The sequence below is a fragment of the Cricetulus griseus genome, chromosome 2 (assembly GCF_003668045.3).
Source record: "Cricetulus griseus strain 17A/GY chromosome 2, alternate assembly CriGri-PICRH-1.0, whole genome shotgun sequence".
In the NCBI taxonomy this organism is placed as follows: domain Eukaryota; kingdom Metazoa; phylum Chordata; class Mammalia; order Rodentia; family Cricetidae; genus Cricetulus; species Cricetulus griseus.
Genome location: NC_048595.1, coordinates 395939544 through 395965208, shown reverse-complemented (window position 1 = coordinate 395965208; position 25665 = coordinate 395939544). Strand labels below are relative to the sequence as shown.

Sequence of the window (25665 nt, the reverse complement as noted above, 5' to 3'; positions counted from 1 at the left end):
GGGGTGCTACGAGCCTCCAGAAGTCCAGTGGGCGGTAGAAATCAGGGGCCTCTTCGTTTGTCTCCTTGCAAGGCCACCAATCTACCTCCGCAGTCCCTGAGCTTCAGCAGGGACCTCTGCAGCCAGACAGAAGTGGTGCCTTCTGAGGCCAGCCTTTCTTTGGTGTCTCTGTCTTCACGCCCTCTGTCCCAGTGTTTCGCTCCCTGACCCTCACAGAGGGCATCGTCTCACCAAGCTACCATGCCCATAGTAGGCAGGGGGCAAATCTGAGTGTAAGTGGACTGGAATTCCTAGTCTGCCCTGAGCACAGTTCCCCCTGGGTCTCACTCCGTCCCTTGTCTCATGGGAAGGAAGAGCCTAAAGCAGATGTCTTCTTCAGCCCCTCCAGTGAGGATGGCACTCTGTTGTTCTGTTCTGGCTGGGAAAGGCTGTTTCTGTGGGACCTGCTCTCCCTGTACCCCGAAGGCTCTCTCCCATCCACCCTCCAGCTTTTCCAGCACAGCAGAAAGCAGCCTGTCCCCAGAGATCGAGCCTGAGCCCTGTAGCCCTAGGCACCACTTGTAGCACCTGGGAGTTTGAATATCACTCTTTCTGTCTGATTCTGGGTTTCCTCATTTTAAAATTGACTGAATAACTGGGCATGGTGGTGTCCAGCTTCAACCCCAGCATTCAGAAGGTGGAAGCAGGTGGATCTCAATGAATTGGAGGTCAGCCTGGTTTACAGAGTGAGTTCCAGGACACCCAGGGCTTCATAGGGAGACCCTGTCTCAAAAACAAACAAACAACATCAAAATAATGATGATGTAAAATAAAATTAGTTGAATGCAGTAAGCAAGCTGGGAAGACAATAAAATGGGAGAACGTTTTGTTCAATAACAGGTTTCCTATGGGTCAGGACATTCCCTGGAGCACAGGGCAACCGTAGGATCACAGAGGCCCAGTTCCTTCCCCAGGTGGCCCTATGGCCTCCACGGGCACCCTTGTGAATTTTCTGCTTCCTCTCTTATCTATCTTCTTCTTGGCTGGCACAACCCCTCTGAGCTTGGTTCTGTGGACTCTGAACCTGGGGGTGGGTCTTGTCTGCCCCACTCCCTAGCACCGGTTGCAAGAGCACTGAGGCAGATTCCAGGAATCCAGAGCTGTCCCTGGTAACCATATTAACCTGTACGGTCTCTCTCTCTCTGCCTCTACTCTACAGCTCTCTGTGGCTAACAAGGCCCCCGGGAGTGAGGGGCAGCATCAGACAAATGGTGAGAAGAAGGAGGCTCCCACAGTGCCATCAGCGCCACCCTCCTATGAGGAGGCCACCTCTGGAGATGGGCTGAAGGCAGGGGTCTTCCCCCAGGCCCCCACAGCTGTACCTCTCCATCCAAGCTGGGCCTATGTGGACCCCAGTAAGTCTCTCAGCAACGGGGTAGGAGGAGTGCTGGGTGCTGGGTAGGGGGAAGGTGTCCAGACCCCGCCTGTATGGTGTAGTTGTGCAGAACACTGTTGTCAGAGGCTTCGGAGGGCTCTTCTGAGGGTAGGTCAAAGAGAACTCTAGAAGTGTCTAGTCAGGGTACCCTTAGCTAGAGAAAGAGGGACTCTACAAATCACTGAGCTAAGCCAGTTGGAGGAGATGGATAAGGGATAAAAGCCAAGTTCTCATCTAAAAAGACCCTTTTAGAAGGAAGGGACACAGACCCGGGGTTGGGAGAGATCAAAGAGATCAGAAAGGGTAGTGAAAGGCCATGCCCCGTACTGTGTCCTTGGCAGTGCTGGTGCACTGAGTGGGGTATAGTGTTTATATTCAACTGGTCTGAAAACTCAGTGGGGCCAGGCCTCTATAAGGCCTAGGGTTGTCAGAGATTAAGGGGTGGGGCCTCCCCTCCCAACTGCTGTCATTATCTTCCACCCTTTCTCCAAGTTTTGCAGGGGACAGGCACAGTGTGGGGTAAGTGTGTGGGAACTAGCCTACATGGCTGGCCAGACATAAGGCACCAACAACTTCACCGAAAGTGACAGTTCTGGGATCCCAGCAGCAGCACCTTGGCTGTCTGGCTGAACAGCCTGCAAGGACTTTGTCACTGGCTGTGAAGAGGGGACCCTCTAAATCCTGAGCCCCAGGCTGGTGAGATGGTTCAGCAGGTAAATACACCTTGCTGCAATAACCAATGACCTAAGTAAGTTCCATCCCAGGATTCCAGGGCAGATGGTAGGAGAGAACTGACTCCTGAGAGTTGACCTCTGACCTCCACATATGCTTCATAGCATGCATGCACCCAAATTATAAACACATGCACACATGTGTGCATACAGAGTCACACACGCACTTGCATATAACAACAAATAACATTTTTAAATTTAACTTTCAGACCTTTCAGGGTTTGTCTGCTGCTCCTCTCCTGCCCCCCCCCCACTATGACACTCCAACTGTCTGCAAAGTTCTAGAAGGGATGTGAGGACAATGCCCCTGGCCAAGCCTCTGCTCACAGAGCCCCTGTTCATAAGAAGCAAGAGGCCACCATGGTCCGTGTCTCTTCCAAAAATACCCCTCGGTCCAGAGCCCAGCTGCCTCACTCCAGTGTGACATACTGGAAAGTCAATGAAGGTGTGGTGGGGAGTTCCATACCCTCTCGTTTCTCCTGCCCTGGTTGCTGGGATGGACACTTATCTAAGAAATATCTAAGGAGCTATGGAAGGGAGGCTGATCCTTGAAGGCCACAGGTGACAGGCATTTCTTAGTGTAGCCTGGGAAATGTCAGATACGAGCTGGTCCAGGGAACACAGAGTCTGTCCTCTCTGAGGTGACTGTCAATGGATGCCTGCCACTGTGCCTCAAGTGCCCCAGGTGATAGAGAGCTGGGTAGCTCCCTGCCCCACTTATCAGGCTGTTGAGGCTTCTGAAGTCTTTTCCAGCCATGCTGTCAAATACTCTCTTTGGCCCACCCCACATCTGTCTTCCTGGTCCCTTCTTGCTTTCCCTGCTCTGACCCCAGCAATGAGTCGTCTCCTGTCCTCTCCCTCCACAATGGTTGGGGCTCTGTGGCACCAAGCTCCATCATTCAAATGCTCTTTCCCTCTTGTGTTCCTGTTCCCCTCCCTGGACACTCCAGCTCATGTGACCAAGAATCATCAAGAGACAGCCAATCCCCCTGACTGAACCATCTCACCAGCATGGGGCTGAGGACTTAGGGGTCCCTCCTCACAGCCAGTGGCTAAGTTCTTGCAGGCAGCTCAGCCAGACAGCTAAGGTGCTATAGCTGGGATCCCAGAACTATCAGTATTGGTGAAGATGTTAGTGACTTATGTCTGGCCAGCCAGTCAGGGAAATTTTCCTATATCTCTGCAGAGCTCTGAAGAATGTTGTGAATTAGCATGTGAGGAGACAAAGCAATGAATGTCCCTCAGAAAGCACTAAGTGGGCAGAGTCCAGGGCAGGAAGCAGGTAACTGAACATTGTAGTCAGTCTGAGAAAGGGTAGGAAGGACTGTTCACGGTGAGGTGTGGCTGGAGGACTCCACTCACCCTGGCATTGTTAAAGGAACTTAACCTGCCCAGTGTAGTGTTGTATGTCTATACCTAGCCCTCAGGAGTTGGAAATGGAAGAATTAGAAGTCCAGGGTCATCCTCAGCCACATAGTGAGTTCAAGACCAGCCTGGTCTTCTTGAGACCATGTCTCAAAAAAAAAAAAAAAAAAGAACTTGAACCTGAGAGATGGGCAGGAGACGAATCACTGAAGAGCTCCAACAGGGTAATGGCATGGTCATCTTCAAGAGACCAAGGCAGACACTGTTGCTAGGGGAAAGGAAAATATAGCCAGACCTGATGGGGCCAGTAGAGGGGACAAGAGTAGATACATTCCAGGACATGAGAGTGCCCCTAAAGAGGGACACAAGGGCAAAGGCAGTGTGGTCCCCACCAGGCACAGAGCATGCAGACTTTCAGTGTTATCTAATTTTGTCCCTGTGCAGTGGCTCGTTGTCCACACGAGGAAACTCAGAGAATGCCAGTGATGTGCTCTGGTCACACAACTTGTCCTACGGATTGTCAAATCCACCTGTGGGTCTGTTTGGCTATGGGGTCTTTAGTCCTGTAAAAGCCAGAGCTTTGGGACCAGGCCTGGACCCCGCCCACTGCACTTTTGCCTCCTTTCCCACAGCCAGCTGCCAGTGGCCCTCGTTTGCAGCTGAGCACCAGCAAGCCCAGCTCCTCCACCCATGGGCCTCAGTGCAGCCAGAGTTGGACAGGATCTTTGGTCCTATGACACTGGCCAGGAGGACTGGCTACCCCTTGCTGATGCACAGGAGCGGGAGTGTCCGGGGAGGGGAATGGGGACATAAGAGGGAAGGGGACATTTGAATGGTGGAAGTTGGTCCCCCAGAGCCCCAACTATTGTGGAGGGAAAGGACGGGAGATAGCTCATTGTTGGGGTCAAAGAAGGGAGAGCAAGAAGTGATCAGAAACAGCTGTGGAGTGGGCAGGATGGGGGCAGGAGGAGGTAGTTGACCTCAGGGCTGGAGAGAAAGACTTCAGAAGCCTTGAAAGCCAGACGAACATGAGATGGGCTGGCAGAGGGCCCTCACAGCCTCCACCCACCTCCCAGGCAGCATCTCCAGCTTCGAAAGTGATTTCCCCACAGGAAACCCTGAGCTCTTCACTGCCTTCAGCTGGGATGACCAGAAAGTTCGCCGGCTCTTCATCAGAAAGGTAACTGCCTCTCCCATGCTCTGGGCTGGGTAAGGGGGATGAATGGCTTGGGGCCCTGTTCTGAACTCCTGGAAGGACCTTAGCTCAGCCTCTGTCTGAAAGAGTTTCCTTTCCCTTTCTCCTGACATCCCAGCTCATGGCTCCTCCTGGCATGTGCTTCCAAGGTTTTACCCAGGGCCCTTGCTCTATGTCCCCTGGGCTCCTTGGGCTGCTCCACCTGAGGGTCTAGTGACTTTATTTTCCCTCCACTAGTCTCAATCCACCCAGTGACCCCTATGAAGGAGGGTGAAAGTATCCAATAGGTAGGTCTATCTTCAGATGAGTCCCTGGGAACTGGGGTCTCTCAGAGCCTTGCTAGAGCTCAGGGCTCCCCCACTGACCACCCCTTCCCTCAGGTCTATACCATCCTGTTGGTCCAGCTGTTGGTGACCTTGACTGTTGTGGCTCTCTTTACCTTTTGGTAAGTTGGCAAAGTGGACTGACATCTTCCAGGAGGACCATGGCCAGACTTAGGGCAGGGGGACTTCATCAAATCTCTCTTGGGGTGTCCACCTGGATAGATGAGGGGCAGTGGGTACCCTCGCGCTGGGGAAAAACATTGGTTGCACACTATGTGTGAAGTCCCTCAAACAGTGTCAGGTGGGTCCTCCAGGCCACAGCAACACTTGGCTCTGCCCCACAGTCACCTGTCCAGGCTCCCCTAGGTCCCAACTTGGCTGTTCAGAGCCCAGTCTCCCCTCCTTTCTCTGAGTCCATGTGGGGCAGGTACAGATGTTGAACACAAACAAACCTGGGGCAACCTCTGACTCTGCTTGCCTTTCTACAGTGATGTTGTGAAGGACTACGTGCAGGCCAACCCAGGCTGGTACTGGGCATCCTAGTGAGTATGCCCCTGGAGACCCCTTCTGAGAGATACTGTGCTCCATCAATGGCTCCAAACTACAACATTCCCACACCCCAAGGGGAGGACCCCTAGCATGGCTAGGGGCAACTTTTGAGTTGTTCAGATCTGACAGGATAACTGGAGAGGGGGGTGACAGTCCCTCTACAGGTTGGTAAGGGTGGGGCTAGGGCCCAGGATGGAGAGAGCCAGTAAGTTGACCCTATGAGGGAAGGGGCTGGAACACTTTGACCTTCTCTAATGATAATGTTGCCACTCTTATTAACATTGTTATTAATGCTTATGAAATTATTAATCATAAGAGCCACCACTTAGAGTACCTAATTAAGGGCTGGGCACTGTTTTGTGTGCTGGATATACAGTATTGCATTTGATTCTCAAATCTACTGGATTACCTCAGAAAACCTTAAGGCTCAGAGAGGTTGGGTAATTTGCCTAAGGTCACACAGCTAGTCAGTGGTGGAGCTGGGTTCAAGTTAAGGCTTGTGCTCTTAATCCCTCTGCTTGGCAGTCTCCCTTCCGCCCTACAGCCACTTGGCTTCTACTAGTCCTATACTCGTTAAGGAGTATGGCAGGCAACTTGCAAGCGGAGGCCGGAGGTTGTTTAGGTGACTTGGACCCTCCTTCCTGGTAATTAAGAAATATTTTGGATATTTTCAGACCAGAACCATCCTAGACTCAGAAAATTGATATTTCCATAGTCCCCATTGTTATCCGGTGTGAGCCAGCCCTGTATTGGAGCTACTGGGCAGGAGGCCTCTACCTGGAGGGAAGACAATGGGTGTGTGATGTATGCAAAGCAGTTTACACAGGAGTTGTCAGAGGTGTGTGGGGCGATTCATGGGATGGACTAGGGCTGTGAGAGAGGTGGCTGAAGCCGAAAGCATGGGAGTGAGAACACTGAGGTGTGTTCCCTACCCTAGGGTCTAGATGGACAGACAGAGAAGGCCATCTCAGAGAGCAGTGGGGTCCTTGTGGGCCAAGTGTCAAGAGAGAGTATGGCAGAGGGGTGTGCACACTGACTGGCTCAACCTGTTCTTTCATAGGGACTAAGTGCAGAGCTGGGCTCAGCCACCAGAGCCTAGAGTGGTCTTAAAGTCGGCTTAGAGTTGGTACAAGTGGGCCACAGACTAACAGTGAGGAAACGTCCTAGGATTCCAGAGGTGAAGACGTCTATACTCAGAGACTTTCCTAGGGCACAGGACAGAGGGGCACTTGGCATCCCAGGAGGGAGAGCCTAGTCCTGAGGAGTTGGGAGGCACTGTGTGTACAGCTAATGAGGCCCCAGGGACTGCCATCTTGGCTGGCCCACACGCAGGTTGGCATGGTTCTTAGCACGTCAGCACTGTCTGGTAGGCTCAGCGCCTCCCCTCCCCCCGAGACCTTGGAAATGGTGTCCTGGACCCCTCTGCTATGACAGTTTGTGGGACTCCATGTCCTGGGCGTGTAGTGGCAGAAACAGCTCAGAGTACATTGTACCATGCTGAAAAGGGAGTGGGGGAGGGGGGAAGCAGCTCACCTTAGAATGATGTCGTTTAAGTGGAAAACAGTGACGTTCTGAGGTGGGGGCAGGTGGAGAGGGGTGGGAAGTGGGGGCAGGTGGAGAGGGGTGGGAAGTGGGGGCAGGTGGAGAGGGTTGGGGTGGACATGGAGTGTGCTCTCCTGGGATGCAACAAAGCACTGATGTTGCTGAGGGTGCCTCCTCTTCCTGCAGAAGGCCTCCCTGAGGATCTACCCTGCCCTCCACACCCCTCTCCTCTCCCTATTCTGCCCCCACATCCTGTCAGGTCTCACCTCCTCACTTCCAACATATCAAATGCTCCCTGAGGGCTCCCTTGTTTGCCTCCTCCTGTTGGAACAGCATTCATAACAGAGAGGATAAAACAGCTGTTTTCTATGCATGAGGCACCATGCCAAGTGTTTGACATATAGTTCTCAACCCGCTTTTAATAACCCCGCAGAGCAGGTGCTGTTACAATCTTCATTTCCCAGACGAGGAAATTGAGGCAGAGAGGAGCTGATTACAGGGCATCAGAACCAGGTAGAAAGCTAGAACTGTTTAACGACCAAACGCTTGCCCATTGTGGTCTGCTGGCCCTAGCCCTGGCTGTGAGAGCAAGTCAGCTGCGGAAGGCCAATGGGTTTTGTCCCTGGTCTTCACCTGAGTCTCAGTCTCTATCCTGACACTAAACAGACTGTCCCAGGTCCTGGGGCTGAGGCTTCAACATGAAACCAGACTGTTCTCACTCACACAACCCCCTGCCTTCTGCCCCAACCTGGCTTTCTCAAGGTCCCTGTCGTCTCTCTCCACTGGGTTCTTCTTGCCTTGTTGTCTGATTGCTCCCACTGAGCATGGTGTCTGTGGTAGAGAAGTGTGAGGCTAGGGCTGGGGTAGGGGTGGCTCGGGAAAGCTGTCAGCCAGCCTCTAATGACAATAAGCAGCTCCCATCCACAAGTCCAGCCTGGTGCTAAACTTGTGCTAAGTGCTGCACCCTCCCACCAGGTCTTTCGGAGCTTGTGAGCAGTCTTCCTATTCTGCAAAGCAGGGTACTGGGACTGGCTATTAAATCCTTGTCTGCAGCCATAGGCTCATAGCAGACGTGGAACAGGACTTCCAGTGCCAGACTCCAAAGCTGTACCATGGTCTTGGAATCCTGAGTCTGTGCCCTTCCTTCTGATGCTTATCTTCAGGGTTGAGGAACTAGGGAGCCCAGAGAAAAGGACATGAGACCCTTGCCCCCAGGAAGCTTCCAGTCTGGCCAGAGTGACACACGGCCAAGTATTCTGTTATTGTCATAGTGGTTGAAGTGACTGAACAGTGACTCAAGTGAGAGACCATAAGAAGCAGGGTACTTTTCACCAGGAATAGGAGGGTTCTGCTGTCCCACATGTGCAGAGTGGGCACAGTTCTGGCACCTGGCATCGGGTGGCAGCAGAACCTCCAGGTCATGAGCCCTGGCCTGCCTGTTTTGTTATTGCTTCTGTTTGTCTTTTCCATTTTATCCAGAGTGCCTACTGGGTATCAGGCTCCAGGTTAGATGGCAGGAAAAGGAAGCAAGTCTCAAACTGGCCTCCAGGTGCTCCACAGGAGTGGGACCATGCTCACTGAACTGGCTGAGGCAGGGGTGCAGGCTGCAATCAGAGCTGTGTCTATGCTATGGAGGAAGCAAGGTGGACAAGGGAGTCTCTGTCCTGCCAGCAGAGTGGTAGGCATATTTTGAGAGTGCCAAGCAAGTTGTGATGAGAAGAAGCAGGGAGTAGGGACCAGGTGTGGTGACAACAGAGTCACTGGTGGGTGGACTGTGCTGCAGACATTGCCAACCAAGTCTCCTGGGAAAATGTAGTGATCAGCCTGTAGTGTGGAGGGTAGAAGGCTGGGCTGAAGGCTAGAGCAAGAAGAGAAAGAGGTGACCCAACTTCAAAGGGAGGTGTCAGAGATGGAGGGAAGAGTGAGGTATCAGTGGGAGGGTGAACAGATCCAGGTGATTAATTGGGTGTGGTAGGGCGAGCGCCAAGAATGATGCTGAGGCCTCTGAGGCCTCTGGCTGGGTGGCTTGACGGTTGCATGGTGCCCTCGGCAGTGGGGGTTCAGAAGCAGAGAGAATACAGAGCTCAGCTCTATGGCGTTGAGTCTGGTTGACTTCTGAAAAGCTACTGTTGCCTGGAACATCTATTTTGGCTGCCTAATGTAGTGCTGAGAAGGGAAAATGGAAACCCATCCTGAGGTACAGGTTCACCGTCAGGTGAGCGAGGAATGAGTGGGCTGGGAGAGGTCTCCCTTGAAGAGAACAGCTCCTTCAGAGGCTCCCTAAAAGAGACTGAGGAGGAATGTCCAGGAGGGAACCCAAAAATGTGTCATTGTGGAACCAGGGAAACAACAGGAGTGACCAGACATTGAGAAGTCAGGCAGTGTAAGAACCAATGAGTGACAACTGAACGCAACAAGGTCACCCTGATGTGACCAAGCCAGCTCTCATTATGTGAGGCTGAGGTCAGGTTGTTGGGCTGGTTGAGGAGATGGAAAAGAAACTCTGTGTAGAGAATGCAGAGGGTGCAGAGTTGCTGGAGCTAGAAACAGGGAAGATGCTGAGTGAAGACGGGGAGAGGCCAAGGAGGTTGACATGGGAGAAGAGGTGACCCCCTCAGGAGCGTTAAAGTAAGCCGTCACCTGGCTTTCGAAGGCCTGAGACCCAAAACCCAGGTTGGTGGTATTGGCCTGGGAAGGGATAAGGGACAGGGAGACTGGTAGCGCCACGTGAGGTTTTCAGGTGATGGGCCAGGAGCCACAGGAGCCGCACCTCATTATCTCAGATCTTTCTGGAACATAGCAGAGAGTGAGGCAGTATGGGAGTTTAGGGGAAGGAGGAGGCTGTCTGGAATTGCTGTTATGGAGGGCGGGCGGGATGCTGAAGGGATGGGGAAAGAAAGGACTTCAGGGCCATGTTGAAGGCCTGCTGAGGGTGGAGGCCACGCATTGGTAGGTGAACAGTCTTGGGAGCTCATTCTCTATCTTCCATTGCCTAGTCTTTGCCCATTGCTTTCTAGAAAACACTCAGCAGTCAACCACCCTCTAGCCACTTCCCACTGGACATGGATACGTGATCCAGAAGTTGATTCTACTACCTGTTCTGCCTGGTGCTGGCAGGCCAGTCCATGCTGAGCCCATAGCCTCGAAGGGTAGAGCAAAAAAAAAAAAAAAAAAAAAAAAAAAAAAAAAAAAAAAAAAAAAAAAAAAGCAGCCAACAGGATGGTTGCAGGTAGTGATGAGAGAAGCAGTGTGTAGCAGTGGTTAGAAGGCAGCTACCTGCACCTGGAGCACCTAGGTTTCAGTCCTGCATCTTGTTCATGACCTTGGACAAGACACCTGACCTCTTCTGTGAAGGAGACCATAGTCCATGAAGAAGGAAGAACCATGTCAATATTTATTAAACACTGTCAAAACAAACAAACGTCAAACCTGATTCCCCTGGCCTATGTATAAATTCCAGGTCAGCCAGAGGTACATAGTGAGCTCTTGTCTCAAAAAGCTATAAATAAATAATAAAAATCTGCCCAGCACACAAAATACATACTACGATAGCTTTTAGTTTGCTTTATACTTAACTACTATTTTTGAGGCAGAGTCTCTCATGGAGTTGTCTGGCCTTAGACTCCATTAGTAGACCAGGATGACTCTGAATCCCCATCCTCTCACCTGTATCTCCAGAGTGCTGGGATTGCATCACCAGGCTACAATGCCTGGCATGAGCCCTTTTTTTGTAATGCATGCTTAAGGGTGTGCACATGTGTGCCCATGGATTGGTACAGGTGTGCATGTGTACATGTGTGTATGGAGGCTGGAAGCCAATTTTGGGTGTCGTCCTCAGGAGAGCCATCCAACTCCTTTGAAACAGAGTGTCTCATTGGCCTGGAGCTCCCCAGTGAGGCTAGACTGGCTGGCCATCATGCTGAGCCACAGAAAGCCTCCTCTCTTTGCCTCTCCAAGTGCTGGGATTCTGAGAGCGCTACCATGCCCACGCCCACGCCCAGCATTTTCACCTGGGTTCTAGGGGCTGAAGTCGCATCCTCATGCTTGCTGGCCACTCCCCTCCCCAGCCCCCGTGTGTGACCTTTGAGTGATCTGCTCAGGCCATGGGGGATAAACTTTCTAATTACCGTTTCTTAGCCAGGTGGGGTGATTCAAGTCTGCAGTATCAGGACACTAAAGGCTGAGGCAGGAGGATCACTGAGAGTTCAAGGCTAGCCTGGACTACATAGTGAGACAGCCTCAGAAAACACACAAACAGCAGCAAAGGTCTTTGCTGTAGCTTCCAAGATTAAATATGCTAGAAGTAGGCTTGTCCCACCCAACTACCAGTGTCTCTTTGGGGAATTAGGCTACCATCCTGCCCATCGCCCTTCTCTCTGCTCTTGACATCCTGCCTGATGAAGTTTGGGTAGGGGTGGCAGCGTAGGATCAACTGAGACAAGGTAGAAGGCCTCAGGAGAGACCCTCTGATTTGCTCATCTGTCTCTCTCACAGTGCTGTGTTCTTCGTAACTTACCTGACTCTGGCTTGCTGCTCTGGACCCAGGTATGACTGTGACTTGGGGGCTACTTGTAAACTATTAGGACCTTAAACGTCTGCTCTGAGCCCTGCCTTCCCCCAGGGGGCTGTGCAGCCCTGAGGGGGCCTTATCCCTCTCTGAACAGCAGTCAAATGGACCAGGCCCTCTGCCCTTCACTTTGTGCCTCTGAGGTAGATAGGCCGTGGGGGCATGAGAGGGTTTGAATGAAGGGAGAGATTCCACAGAGTACACAGAGCCCTGCGGGTTGGAGTGTCCTCTGAGGCCCGTGGCTTACCTTGCAGGAGACACTTCCCTTGGAACCTGATTCTGCTGACCATCTTTGTAAGTGACTGGGGTGAGCCGGGGGGACAGATGCTGATTGTGGGTGGAGGAAGGATAAAGGCAGCATGGGGTCTGAAGGCCAGAGAGTCTAGACTGGGGATAGCCAATGTGAGGTTCCTGGTGCAACAGCAGAACATTCCACCCTCTCTTTCTGAATGGGTTGAAGCTCCCCCCTCTCCCTTTTGTGCCCAGTCTTTTGTCCTGGGGAGATCATGTGGGACTTCCAGCCAGTTAGGATAATGAAGAATAAGGGGTTCTCACAGGAAGAACAAGGCTGCCTAAGAGACAAGGGGACAGCTAGTCTGAGGTGCCTGTGAGCTGGCCAGGGGAACACTGTAAAGCGGGGCCTCAGTCTTGAACAGAAACCTGTACAGAGTACAGCAGTCTCAGTGTGAGGACTGTGTACATGGGGTGGAGGCCCAGGTTAGACCCTGAGAGTGCCCAGGCCCCCACGTCCACATGCAATAGCAGTCCTCACCCTGCTCTCCTTTCAGACCCTGTCCATGGCCTATCTCACTGGGATGTTGTCCAGGTAAACGGGGCAGAGTGTCCTAAGCAGGCATGCAGCCAGGGTCTGGCTACACCTGCAGGGAACAACACCCCACAGATCCCGTCTTTCCAGGGAGCTCTTGGCTGGGGGAGGAACAGACAGACCACTTTGGCCTAGAGTCACCTCCTTAGGCACTATGTGGCCAGTGGCTCTAAGACCCCAGCAGGTGGGTGGGGTTGGGATGAGGGCAGAAGACAGTAAAACGATGCCACCTAAGCTGTGGCTTTGACGCCGCCCCCCCTCGCCCCCCGCTGACTTGTGATGGTGTAGTTACCTGTAAACTGCCCCAGACACTGACATGAACGTATCCCATTCTGCCTGTTCTAGACCCTCACCTCATTAATGAGTGTCCATGGACAGAGACGCCTGGGAAAGTTGAGAGTGGGTGGTCCTGGGAACGGAACAGATTGGGCCGACAGATCATAAAGACAGCTTCTGGCAGAAAAGGGTGGGCCTGTGAGGAGGGTGGGGAGAGGGGGATCCTCCTGACCCCGTGCCTATCCTCAGCTACTACAATACCACATCCGTACTGCTGTGCCTGGGCATCACGGCCCTCGTCTGCCTCTCAGTCACCATCTTCAGCTTCCAGACCAAGGTCAGCCCTGGGCCTGTGGGCAGGGGAGGGCATGGGGGGGGAGGTCAGAGATCCACGTGGGGCTGAGGAGAGGGCACATGAGAGAGAATATGGGCTGGGAAGGGCACGTGGGTCAGGAGAGAGCACGTGGGTCAGAAAAGGCACGTGAGTCAGGGATCCACGTGGGACTTGGGAGAGGCAAAAGGGGGTCTGGAGATGTCACCTAGAAGAGGGATATTGTGGGCTGTGGGGGGTCTCAGCCTCTGCCCAGCATACTGCTGAGGCCCAGTGCTGATGGTCCCCTGTGTCCCGCAGTTTGACTTCACCTCCTGCCAGGGTGTGCTGTTCGTGCTGCTCATGACCCTTTTCTTCAGTGGAATCCTTCTAGCCATCCTCCTGCCCTTCCAATACGTAAGTCTCCAGACTACAGGCCCATGAGGAGGGTGGGGATGGCCAGATGCCCAGGGTGCCATGTTCTTCTACCCCTTCAGGGCAGGCCCGGGGCCAAAGCTCCACAGCCTGCCACCCTGTCCAGCCCTCCTGGCACCTGCCCTAGGTGTGTTGGCAGCATACACAAGCAAACAAGGAGGCTTTTCTTGGCAGGCCTGGGCACCTGCCCAGCTCCATGAGCTGCATCCGGCTTCACTTTCCCTATCCTCCCCTGCAGGTGGAGGGAAGGGAGAGAGGGGCTGTAGCTGAGAAAGATACACTGGGGCTCCAGGGGCCCACAAGGCTTAGGGGACCGCCTGGGGGACCAGCCAAGCCCAAAGAGACAGAATCTGACTGGCCAGGAAGAGGGGAGTGAGGCAGGGGGGCAGGGACACACTCTACACCCCATCTCACAGACCACCCACCCACATCCTGCTTGGAAGAGTGCCTACTGTGTAGGAGCTGAAGCCACCAATACTGGGGAACAGATAGGGGGCATGACAGGTGGTTTGAGTCCTGAGAACACAGGAAAGAAAGCATTGGGTCTATTGGGGACTCAGTGGTGGTCTCTCCAGCCACATTTGGTACCTGACCCTCCACTGCATCTTGTCTGCCAAGCTGGGATGGTCTACCTCATCTCCTCTAACCTACCTCCATGGCGCCCAGCCCCAGCCTCCGGGTGGTTGGCACCTAGTCTAGGATGTCAAGATTGATTCTGGCATTTCTTTGGCTCTTCCCAGGATCCTGTTGACGAAGGGAGGGCCTGGAGCTGGCCTGGGCCTCTTAGTATCTAGGATGGGGAGGGGGCTACAGGAAGGAGCCTCAGAACTTCAAAGAGCTCTTTATTGACCCACACTGAGCTGATGGGATGCCTGTGTTTCCAGGGATCTTCTGGGAAGTTTTCTGGAAGGGTTCCACAAAGGGCAGTGCTAACATGGCACCTTAGGGTTGTGGAGTTTGCATGCACAACCAGGGTGAGCTCTAGCTGGGAAGGGCACTGTTCCGGCCTCCTGAGGCAGGCCCTTCATGCCTGTCTGGCAGAGGTTCCAGGTGCCTCTACCTCCATACTGGGTCTGAGTTCAACTGACTTCTTCCACCTGAGCTCTTGCTCCCAAGGCAGAGACAGAGAGCTCTCTGTGAGAGGGACAGACAGACCTCAGATAGGTAGAGCAGGGGTGGATAGGAACAGTAGGGGAAGCCTAGAGCCAGACCCAGGAGGATCATAAGTCAGATAGGATGAGTCATCCTTGGCCAGCCTGAGCCTGGGGCTGTGTTTTGAAGAAAAAATATCAGGTCTGTGGGAACTCGCTGCAAGTGTCCCCATGATTACTCTGGGGTCTCTCTGTCCTACACTGTGAGCACCTACAGAATCACAAGCCCCTCTCAGTCCTGTGGAGAGTTACCCCACTTCCTCCATCCTCTAGACTGAGCCTTTCCCCCAACCCCTGGCCCTTCTGCCAGCTATCCCTTTCACACACTAAAGCCCATCCTTCCTGTGCCCACAGGTCCCCTGGCTCCACGCTGTCTATGCCGTGCTAGGAGCGGGTGTGTTCACATTGGTGAGTCTGGCCCAGCTTCTGGGGCCACCTTCTCAGCTCCATGACTCTTCCACTCTGTATTTTCCTCACAGTCTCTCCAGAATCTTTTTGCAGCATCTGAGGGTGGGCCTGGCATAGTACCACATTCAGGGATTCTGCCTTGTGTCCAAGACATGCTCTCTGAGGGAATATGGGAATGTGAGAACTGCAGGGTCAAAGCTGCCAGCCACTACAGGACTAAGAGGGACAGAGCTCAGAGATACCCTGCTGTGTGGACCAAGTTAGTATGGGAAGAGTCACAAACCTGGTGAAAGGCTACATTAGAGGGAACTTGCTCTTTGCTGTTCTCATCAAATTCACTTAACAGTAATAGCTAATTTCTGTATGTATTTATTTACTTATTTGCCTTTTTAAAACAAATTGACCTCACTGGGCAGTGGTGGCGCACACCTTTAATCACAGCACTCGGGAGGCAGAGGCAGGCATATCTGTGAGTTCTAGGCCAGCCTGGTCTATAGAGTGAGTTCCAGGATAGCCAGGGCATTATACAGAGAAATCCCGTTTTGAAAAACCAAAAACCAAACAAACAAAAACAAGTTGGCCTTCAATTTGCAACCCTCCCACCTCAGCCTCCTGAGTACTGGTATGAACACCTGGGGCTTAGCTAACACGGAGCACTCACTTTCCCCCAGCCCTCTCTCTTTTGTTCTTAGTTCTCACACCACACCTAGCAGAGAGGTTCCACTCTTCTGAGATCACAATGCAGAGGAAGCTCAGTGATGTCAGATAACTAGGCATCCTAGGAAGTGGCAAGACAAGGCTGAGAACTTGGACATCTGGCTCCAGAGGCCTATTGAAAGGCAGAGGCAGATGCCCAGACAACATGACCAAAACAGATATCTGCCAAGGCAGCACAACATATCCTTTGGTCCAGTAGGCCCTGAGCACGTGAGTATGTGCCCCAGGATCACCCAAGAGACAAGCTGGTGTCCACGACATATTCATGGGAAGCCTAAGAGACATCTATTGCCAGTGATAAAATGGCCAGACCTCCTCCCTCTCTAGTTTGCTCAGCTCTGCTAAGTGGCCAGAGTCCCCAGTTTAGTTACAAATTTAAGACTCGTGGATAACAAGAGTGCCCAATACATCCCAAAGATGTAGATAACCTTGATATAAGAACTGCCTCTTCCATCCATCCTTCATGGTGGTGCACACCTGTAATCCTAGTGTTTGGGAGGTGGAAGCAGGAGGATCAGAAGTTTAAAGTCATCCTTGGCTACTTAGAGAGTTTGAGGTTGGAAGTACAGCAAAGTGAAGCCAAGCACCTTTCACATCAGAAGCCCTCGGGCTAAGCTGTCAGTCTCTCTACAGTAAAGGTCAAATCTGAGGCCAAGACTCAGAGGCGCTGTGCCCATTTAGTGCCATTCCCAGTGTCAGCACTGGAGGTCCCACTTCTAGAGAACCCCTACATAAATAAAGTGGGATGCCTGGTTACCCTGGGATGCTCACTTCTGGCTCCTGGACCTGCATTCCTCCTTCCAGGTCATATTGTCTCAAGCAAAGATCAGTCACAGAGAAGGAATGGGAGGGAGGCAAGAAGGCAAAATCAGGGCCACACACCCAGGCAGGAGCATCGGGAGGCCCCAGAGAGCAGTCATGGCTATAGACAGGAGTGGGTCAAGCCAGGGTGAGGGAGGCTGGTGGAGTTGGAGAGTGGGCATCTATGGAGGGCCAGGCATGCACTTTGCTTCCTGAAGGTCAGGTGGTGGCAAGCATGGAAGCAGCACGAGGAGGCTATGCATGCAGGCAGGGCTGGGTGGAGAGTACTAAGCCTTTAAGTCTACTTGATAACCTCTTGTGTTATTCGAGTAGTAAGAATAATCCCAGCCGTCTGTCCCACCCATGGCTCCCTGTAGAACACTTTCACACCTATTACACCATTGCATCTCTAGCACAATCCAGGGAAGGAAGCAAGGCTGCTTGCTGTTCTAAGAACAACCTTGCTCACTGGAGGCCCCGAGGCTTAAGTTGTGGGGCTGGCAGAGTCGCATGGCCAGTAAAAGACAGGTCCAGGTCCAGGACTGGGGTGTCTAGTGTCCAGTGCCCTGTGGACACCTGGGGGAGAGATGTGTCCCCCTCCCCTGCATCATCATCATCATGTGTATCATTGTTGACTTCTTGACTAGACTGTTGTGTCAGCATGGAAACGCCGTAATTTCTCCCATCTTAAGAAAAATTAAAACGACAAAATACTCTTAGCCCTAGAGCCCTTGCCCATTCTCTGTGTCTCATATATACCAAAAACTCTTTAAAAATCTATGCTCCTCTCCACAACGCCCTGCCCCCAGTTTCCCCTCCTCCAGCTGTCGGCTCCCATTCTCTCTTGTGTGTCTTTCCAATGCCAGGGACTGAAGAAGGGCTTTGTGAAGGCCAAGCATGAGCTCTGTCACTGAGCTTTTTCTTAGCCCACTGAGCCCTATGAAGAGTGCTGCTATCCAGTTCACCAGCAACCTCCATGGGGCCAAAGCCAGCAGCAGCCTCAGCCCTCCTGGGCCTAGCTCAGCAGAATCTGACTCATTCATTCATCCTCCAGGCCTCTTGCTTCTGTTTTTTGTTTAGCAGGCCCCACCATGTCCTGTCCTGGGTCCCTGAGTCTTCTCTTTCCCTCAGAAGCCCAGACAGCCTCAGTGCTTTGAATATTATGGCTGTAAATTTACCTCCAGCCCTAGTGTCCAGACTAGAATGTTCAGTTGCCTCGTTGGCAATCTAACAGACCCCTTATCCTCTAACACATGCAAACAGCTTTTTCCTGGGTTCCCTTGCCTCTGGGTTCTTCACAGCCTTTCTCATTGTTCCCACTCAGGACAAATTCCTTGGCAGCTCTACTCCTTTCCTAACACATCAGACTCAGCACCAGGTCTCATGGCTCTATCCCTCATCTTATCTGGAGCCTAAACGCTCTGCCAAGCTTCATGGCCCTTCTTTCCCAGGGTCAGGTGCACTTGCCTCCCACCAGGCTTGTTGCCATGTCCCCCACAGCTTCCCCTGCTGTGCCCACATCTCTGGTCCAGCCAGCAGGCAGGAGTGAAAACCCACACATCCCCACCCTTGGCATCCAGCAGCTGGGTGCTTCCCACAGGCCCCCTTTGACCTCCTCCTCCCTTAGTCTGCTGTGTCCACTCAGGTCACACCCAGGGTTCCACACCGGATTGCTCCTCTGTCCCCTGAGACTTTCCCAGCTTCTCCTCCTCCCAGGCTTTGTTTCCTTCACAACAGAGCAAGTGCCTCCACACTCATGCCCTGCTCCCTCCTCCTAGATTCCCACCTCTAGCTAGCCTGTCTATCTCTTCCTCCTTGGACACACTCTGATCTGTTTGGTTTTCTGACTCGAGGGGAATTTAAGCTCCTTGAGAGTTGGGACCACCTACCACTCCAGTCCGATCATTGATGTGGCCTCAGCACCTGGAACAGCCTAGTATACAGCAGACATCCACAAATGTCTGTGGCGGTGAGTGGGTGTCTGAGGAGTGAGGTGAGGGCAGGGCATGTCTGAGGTGCTGGGACAGCTCAGCTGTGCAGCTGAATATGCACTGACTTGGCTGTCTCCTGTGAGTCACAGGGAGGAGGAGGAACTTTGGTGTCCAGTGACCCCCATAATGTCTCATTCAATCAGTTCATCCAAAAGCCTTGATTGGGATCATCTTGAAAATTACAGCAGGAGTAGCAGAGGGAGCATATGGGTAGCCTTTCTGCTTAGAGAAGGGAAGACACTCTTGGGTGCCACGATGCATCCCATTCAGCAGTGCCTCAGAAGACGACCCTTGTGCCTTTTCATTAATCCCTGCCTAGTGTCCTGTGCTGGCCCCTACTGGCTTCTTCCAGCATCACCTGTTTGTGGGATCTGTGCCCCTCCAGCTCAAACCCAGTGCCTCCTCATCTCCCACTTAGTGACACATGGAACCCTTTCTCTGCTCTGCAGTCAGGCAAGACAGGGGTTACACGACACCCCCACCCCTGTCGTGATTACTGCCTCATCAAGGAAGTGTGAGAAAGGGGTAAAGAGAAGGATCAGATGAGGTCCTGAACCCACCATGGGGCCTTCCCTCTCTATTCCCACTAGCCTGGGCTTTACAGAGACTGAGAACATCCAATGATTCTCCCTAGAGCCACCCGGCTTGGAAGCCAAGGCCTCACAGGGCCCAGCCTTGAGAAGCAGGTCCCTCCTAGGTCTCTCCCACGTCCAGACTTGGGGCATTGTCAGGAAGCCCTGAGCTTGCATCTTGACCCCTACCCCTACCCCTTTCTGGATGCCAGGACTGAAATGCCAGGAGAAGTGGGTGAGTCAGCTGAAAGGTATTGGCTCTGAGTGGCTCCACCATCCTCTCCCCACTAGTGCCCTCTCCTTGGGTGCTTTCTTGAGAGGCTAAACACATGGGCCAGGCTGGGGTGATAGGGCAGAGCTGTGGGGCTGGGCAGAAACTCTGCAGGGGGTGGGGCCAAGGGCCTAGCTAGTCTGTCTCTAGCAACAGCTGAACCTTCAGGGTTCCATGCCTGGAAAAGCTGCTTTCACATTGCCGAACCTTCTCTGGGGTAACTTAAGGTTTCCCAGCCACCCAAAGCAGGAAGCCAAGTCCCGGAAACTCAGATAAGAAATTAGACAAGGGGCTTAAGAACTCAGGTGCACTAGGAAGAGAACTTTGCCTCCTGACCCAGTGTAGCCTATTCAAGGACCTTGGGAGCCACTCAGAGTAGACCCAAAAAATGGCAGTCCCCATACTTAGGAAAAATCAGCAAATAACCATGTGGATGGGCCAGAGGTTGGAAGGCCAGTTGACAACAGTGGCTGTGTCTCCACATCAGGGAGAGGGTTGTGTGTCAAGACTGGATGTTGTGAGGCCTGATTAGTGAGTGAAGGGAAGTTTTCTGTATAGGGTACTAGGCCCCCAATTTTGGGTGCTGACCCCTGTCATGCTAAGCCATCTGTCCTTAGTCCCTCCTGAGGCCCAGAGAGAGCATTTCATATACATACTCTCTCTCTCTCTCTCTCTCTCTCTCTCTCTCTCTCTCTCTCTCTCTCTCTGTCTCGCCCTCTCATACACACACACACACACACACACACACACTCTGTCTCCCCCCTCTCATACATACACACACACATTCACACACAACCACATACATACACATGCACACTCAAACACATACATGCACTTAAACACACACACATACACACACAGTCATACTCACACACACTCATACTCTTACACACTCACATGCACACCCACACACATACACATTTACTCACACACCACACACACTTACTCACACATACATGCACGCACATGTACACACAGAGTATCACAGTTGTCTTGATTCAGCCCTGCCCATTACAAGGTAGGGAAACAGAGTGGGGGATGTGGACCTAGGGAGGCCCTCTTAGCATGCCACCCCCAGAGGAAGCTCTAGACTGTTAACTCCATCCAGCCCCACAGAGATTCTGGGCTCTCTGACACAGTTTAAGAATCTTGGAAGTTTAGGGGAATCCTTAAGGCCCCCACCTCTGCTCCACCTCTCACTTGGTCTAGTGAGGGCCATAGTGTAGGCCCAATCTTCCCCAAATCAAGACTATTGTGCAAAGTGAAAACCAGCCACACAGGCCCAAGGTTGTCAAAATTCATTCTCTTGTTCCAAGAGGCTATATGAGCCTCAAAATTATGTGAGGACTTTCCATTTGGCCACCTTCTTCTTCTACATGGGATGCTATCTCCCCAAGCCATGTGGAAGCTAGGGCCTGGCTCTGAGGTAGTGGGAGGGTGTGGTGAGCTGGCTGTTCTAGGTCTGCTTCCTGATCTCCATCACCACAGTGTCACCTCCTGAGACACTAATCCGCCCATCAACACCCTCTTCACCCCTGAATGGGCACAGCAGCCTGCCAAATGGAGGAGAAAGGAATCTCTGTCCCCAAGGGGAGGGGTCAGGGTGACTAGGAGACTGTGCAGAAACAGGCAAGAAAACTCACTACACCCACCAGCCATGCAAGGCAGGGCAGGAAGAGAGGAATCCCAACTCTCGGATCCAGCATGCTACTCTCCATGGCAGAGCCAAGCAGAGACATGATGGGCAGGGCCAATGGGCATGTAGAAAGGAGAAGTCCTTCTGCCAGCCAGAGCACCTCCACCAAGCCACATCCAAGGCCTTGCTCATCTTTACCACAGTGTGACCTTTGTCAAGCTCTGACCTTGGACTTTCCCTTGCTTCGTCTATAAAATGGACCTGTGCCTCCCTTGCTTCATCTATAAAAATGGACCTAATTTCCCATACATTCATAAGTCTATTGTGAAGGCCATATGCAAGAGAAATAAAAAGAAAGTTAGCACTTGGTACATGGAAGCCTTTACTGTCATTCTCACATTAGGACAGGGCTTGGGAACCAGGGCACCACGTTTGGAATGCTTCTATGCCAAGTTCTAGCTGTGTGGGCCACTCCCATTAGGAAGCATCTCTCTGCTTCAGTTTCACTAAGTGGATCAATCATAGAGCCCCCTACCCCTTAGGTGTTGTGACTTTAAAATGAGTTGACTATGTATAGCACTTAGGAAGAATAGGGCATGTGGTCAGTTATCACATACATTTATACAAAGCTTCCCTGGCTTCCTGAGCCAGACCCTCTGGCTGCAGTTCCCCCAGACCCTGTACCTTCAGGGGCCTGACTGGAGGTGTGAAGGTTGTCTGTGGCTTTTGATACTTCTGATACCTTAGTCAGAGAAGAGAAAGACTTCCCTTTGGTGTCAAGAAACAAATGGGGCCTGGACCTCCAGTCAGCAGCGTGTCCCCACTCCCCGGCTGCCCCACACTGCCTGAAGCCAAGCAGGAGGCACTGAAGTCTTGACAGGCTGTCCTCTTTCTTTTCTATGTGTGTTCATGTCCATTTATGTTTACGTGAGTATGTGCATGTCAGTGTGTGCCCATGAGTGTGGAGTCAGAAGTCAGTGTAGACATTAATCTTAATTGTTCTCCATCACTCACTGAACTTGACACTAGCTCACCAGTACTGATAGGCTAGCTCCGGGGAATCTTCCTGTCTCTTACTTCCCAGCACTTGTGATTCTGAACACATGACATATACAGTTTTTGTGCTGGGGATCCAAACTCAGGTCCTCAAGCTTTCTCTTTACTTTTATTAGCTGATCCAGACCCTGGCAGCTTCTTTTTTAGGAATCCAAAGCCCTCCAGGGGTGGCTATGTATACTTGTAATCCCAGCATCCAGGAGCTGGGAAGCAGGAAAATTGAGAATTGGAGACCAGCCTGGCCTACATATCAAGATCCTATCTTAAAGAGAAAGTGGGTAGTGGAGCATCCTAATGGCCAAAGTCACCCTCTAGTTCTAAAAGAAGGGACAGAGCACCAGAGGGGCTCAGTTCTCTGTACCATCTGACTAGGAAGCCTCTGTGTTAATCTAAGCAAAGGGTTCTGTTTGCATCTCTTCTTCATTTTTATAGCATACACACACATGTGTGCACATGCACACACACACACACAACACACACAACACACACACAGGCATGCACACAACCAGCATGTGTGTTCCCCCACATTGCTTCTCTTGGCAATTGGGATCAGCATACTTGAGCTGTCCTCTTGAGTGTGTGATGAGGGCAAGTCTGTGCTTCAGTCATGAGGACAGTAACGATGAGGACAGTAACATAAGAGTTGTCACAGAGGCTTACATGAGTTTTTAAAAACAGTCACAAGCCTGTCTTGTGCTATTTTAATCCTTCATATATAAGTTATACTTCACAATATATGAATACATCTACTCCTGGGTTTCAGCTTTTGAAAATCTTAAATATGGATAAAACAAATATTTTGACCACACTCCTTGCCTTCCCCAGTGGTGACCATGACGGGAAGTTGCTGTCTCCCTAGACTGTTCTACAGACACACTTACTTATAGGCTCTCAAATCACATATGTACTTTTGTGCAATCGTGTGATAAGGACTTTTCTGCGGCTTGCTTTCTTCTCGTAGTAGCAGATATCAGAGACATTTCCGCCTCAATACTGCGTCAATTTCGTCAACTGGCCCCTGTCAAGACTGGGTGGTTTCCAGTAAAGCTTTGTTAGAACCCGCCCTGCAAGAATGGCCCAGGGCTCTCCACTCCTGCACTGTGCTGGCATTTCTGTAGGACAGACCTGGTCCACAAGTTCTTTTTCATGCTGTTCAACACATTGCAGCCCCAGCTTTTTATATTCAGCCTTTGTCTGCTGATGGCTACGGTGTGCTCTCCCAGAATGCCTCAGCCTCACCTCTGAGCCATGTTGGAGAGCAGAACAAACAACAGATATAAGCTTGATTCCCAGTGTAGCAGGCTCAGGCCAACTGTGGCCAGAGTCTGTAGATCAGTGTCTGTCAACCTGTGGGTCATGACCCCTTTGGGAGGGTTGAACGACCGTTTCACAGGGGTTGCATATCATTCATAACAGTAGCAAAATTAGTTATGAAGTAGCAAGGAAATAATTTTATGGTTGGGGTCACTACGACATGAGGAACTGTATTAAAGGGTCGCAGCATCAGGAAGGTTGAGAACCACTGGTGTGGATGCAGTCCTACTGACTGGGGGGACTAGAACAGGGTCCCCCCATACACACAAACCCACTCTGCCCCAGCTCTACCAGCACAGGGGTGTGATCAGGTTCCAGCACTAGATATGTGGTCATTGACAAGCCAATTCCCCTCTAAGACCCCTGACCTTAACAGGGACAATGCTCACCTGTCAGCATCACAGGGACAGTGAGTTGAGATACCGTATTAGCACGTACAAGGACTGTCACACACTCCATGTACATTACTCATATTCCAGCCCTGCACTGCCTCTGACCCCATCCCACCCCCTCCTGCAGTCCTGCAGCTGACCTCTAACTGGACTTTCCAGGTGTCAACAGTTGACCTTAGTTTGCAACTAGTATGTTAACTGTAAACAAGGTAACCTGCTGCCAGCTCAGAAGGTTGGCAATGCTTCAGTCACCATGGAGATGCTAGCTGGTTACTTTCCCCCTTGTAATGAATGCTTGCAATGGGATTTTTAAAAATTATTTTACACTTATTTGTGTGTGTGTGTGTGTGTGTGTGTGTGTGTGTGTGTGTGTGTGTGCTTGTGCACAAGCATGTCACAATGTGAGTGTGGAGATTAGAGGACATTCATAGAAGTCATTTCTCTCTACTGTGTGGGTTCAAGCAATCAAATCCAGGCCACCAGGCTTGATAGCAAGTACCCTTATCTGCTGAGCCATCTTGCTGCCCTTATGATGGAATTCTGATGATGTTTGTTGCCCTCATTAAACTGTCAGTTCTCTGAGGGCAAGTTCCCTGGAACATAGTAGGTGCTCAGTAAATATGAGCAGGCACAAATAAGTAAAAAGCTTCCAGCTGGCTGTCAGGCATGAGGCTGCCCCAGGGGGATGGTAGCCCCTTTGGGGCAGGCCACCTCAGCTAGCACCATTGGGATGAGCGTCCAGTGCCAGGGTCAAGCACAGGAGCAACAGTCATTGTCCCACTTTTTTCTACAGCCAGCTAGCTAGCTGTTCTGGAGGCCACTGGGTGGGTGTTCCTTGAAGGGGCACCCCCAAACCTGACCAGGTCCAAGCCGTCTAGGTTGAAAGATTCTGTTTCATGGGCTCACCCAGGGGTGACCAGGCTCTGGGAAATCAACCAAGCACTGCTGATTGATAAGCCAGCTCAGCGATTTATTAACTTCTGCTTGGCAGCTTTGCCTGCTAAACAGCCCGCAGCATTCGAGCTCTCTCCCCCCACCCCTGCTTGCTTGTTCTCTTTGCAGAGGAAATTTCACTTAGGAAGCCAAATCTCATTTTGCCAAGTAGAATGGAGTAAAACGATAGCGAAGAATAATGGTAGTCCAGGTCTCTGTACAGTCAGCGGCGGTATGACCCTTGTTGCTATCCTGCTTTGTAAAATGAGATCACATGGCTGAGTTGATTCCTGAAACCTGGAGCAAGGACTCAAACCTCAGCCTTCTGGCTTCAGCCTATGTTGGGGGGGGGGGCTTGTCCTTAATGCTGCCGTGCTCTGGGGGACCCAATCCTTGCACAAAGGGCCCCCTCAACCCTTACCAGGGCTCCCCATTTTCCTTTTGTTAAAGCTGGGCAGAGTCCCCTCAGAATCTCTCTGCCTCCCTGATGTGCTCATTAGCAGCCTGTTCTCGGGAGGATGCTTCTCCTCCAGACACAGCAGAAGAACCCCAGTAACAGCTATGGTTCATTAGGCGCCTCTGCCGGCTGTGGACCAGGTGTCTTGCACACAGAATGGTTATTGCGGTCTCACAACAGCCCTGTGAGGCAAGCACCCTCATCTGGGGATTTCACAGGCCAAGAGGAGGTTCGGTGTCTTGTTCATTCTCCCAACTGAGTGAGTGTCAGGACAGTCTCCAAGTCAGGTGGCTTTCAAGACTGAGCTCAGTCACCCCCCTCCACTCCACCTTCAAGGGGACCCACCTCATGTACCACGTGCTGGAGTTGTTGGAGTCTCTGATCCCTGTGCTTTGTGGCAAGGATCCTCTCGGGGTTTGCTGTGGGAGCAACT

The 25665-nt window shown here is 52.0% G+C and overlaps 1 protein-coding gene across 1 annotated transcript in view; it reads left to right on the top strand.

Moving 5' to 3' along the window:
- Positions 1 to 25665, top strand: part of Faim2 (Fas apoptotic inhibitory molecule 2) — a 49383-nt gene that overhangs the window by 19541 nt on the left and 4177 nt on the right. Inside the window, exons 2-12 of the mRNA XM_035438823.1 lie at positions 193 to 272; positions 1199 to 1394; positions 4587 to 4690; positions 5086 to 5150; positions 5517 to 5570; positions 11614 to 11664; positions 11941 to 11980; positions 12475 to 12512; positions 13038 to 13125; positions 13420 to 13515; positions 15039 to 15092. Coding sequence (XP_035294714.1) covers positions 193 to 272; positions 1199 to 1394; positions 4587 to 4690; positions 5086 to 5150; positions 5517 to 5570; positions 11614 to 11664; positions 11941 to 11980; positions 12475 to 12512; positions 13038 to 13125; positions 13420 to 13515; positions 15039 to 15092 — 866 coding nt within the window. The remainder of the gene's footprint in view (positions 1 to 192; positions 273 to 1198; positions 1395 to 4586; positions 4691 to 5085; positions 5151 to 5516; positions 5571 to 11613; positions 11665 to 11940; positions 11981 to 12474; positions 12513 to 13037; positions 13126 to 13419; positions 13516 to 15038; positions 15093 to 25665) is intronic.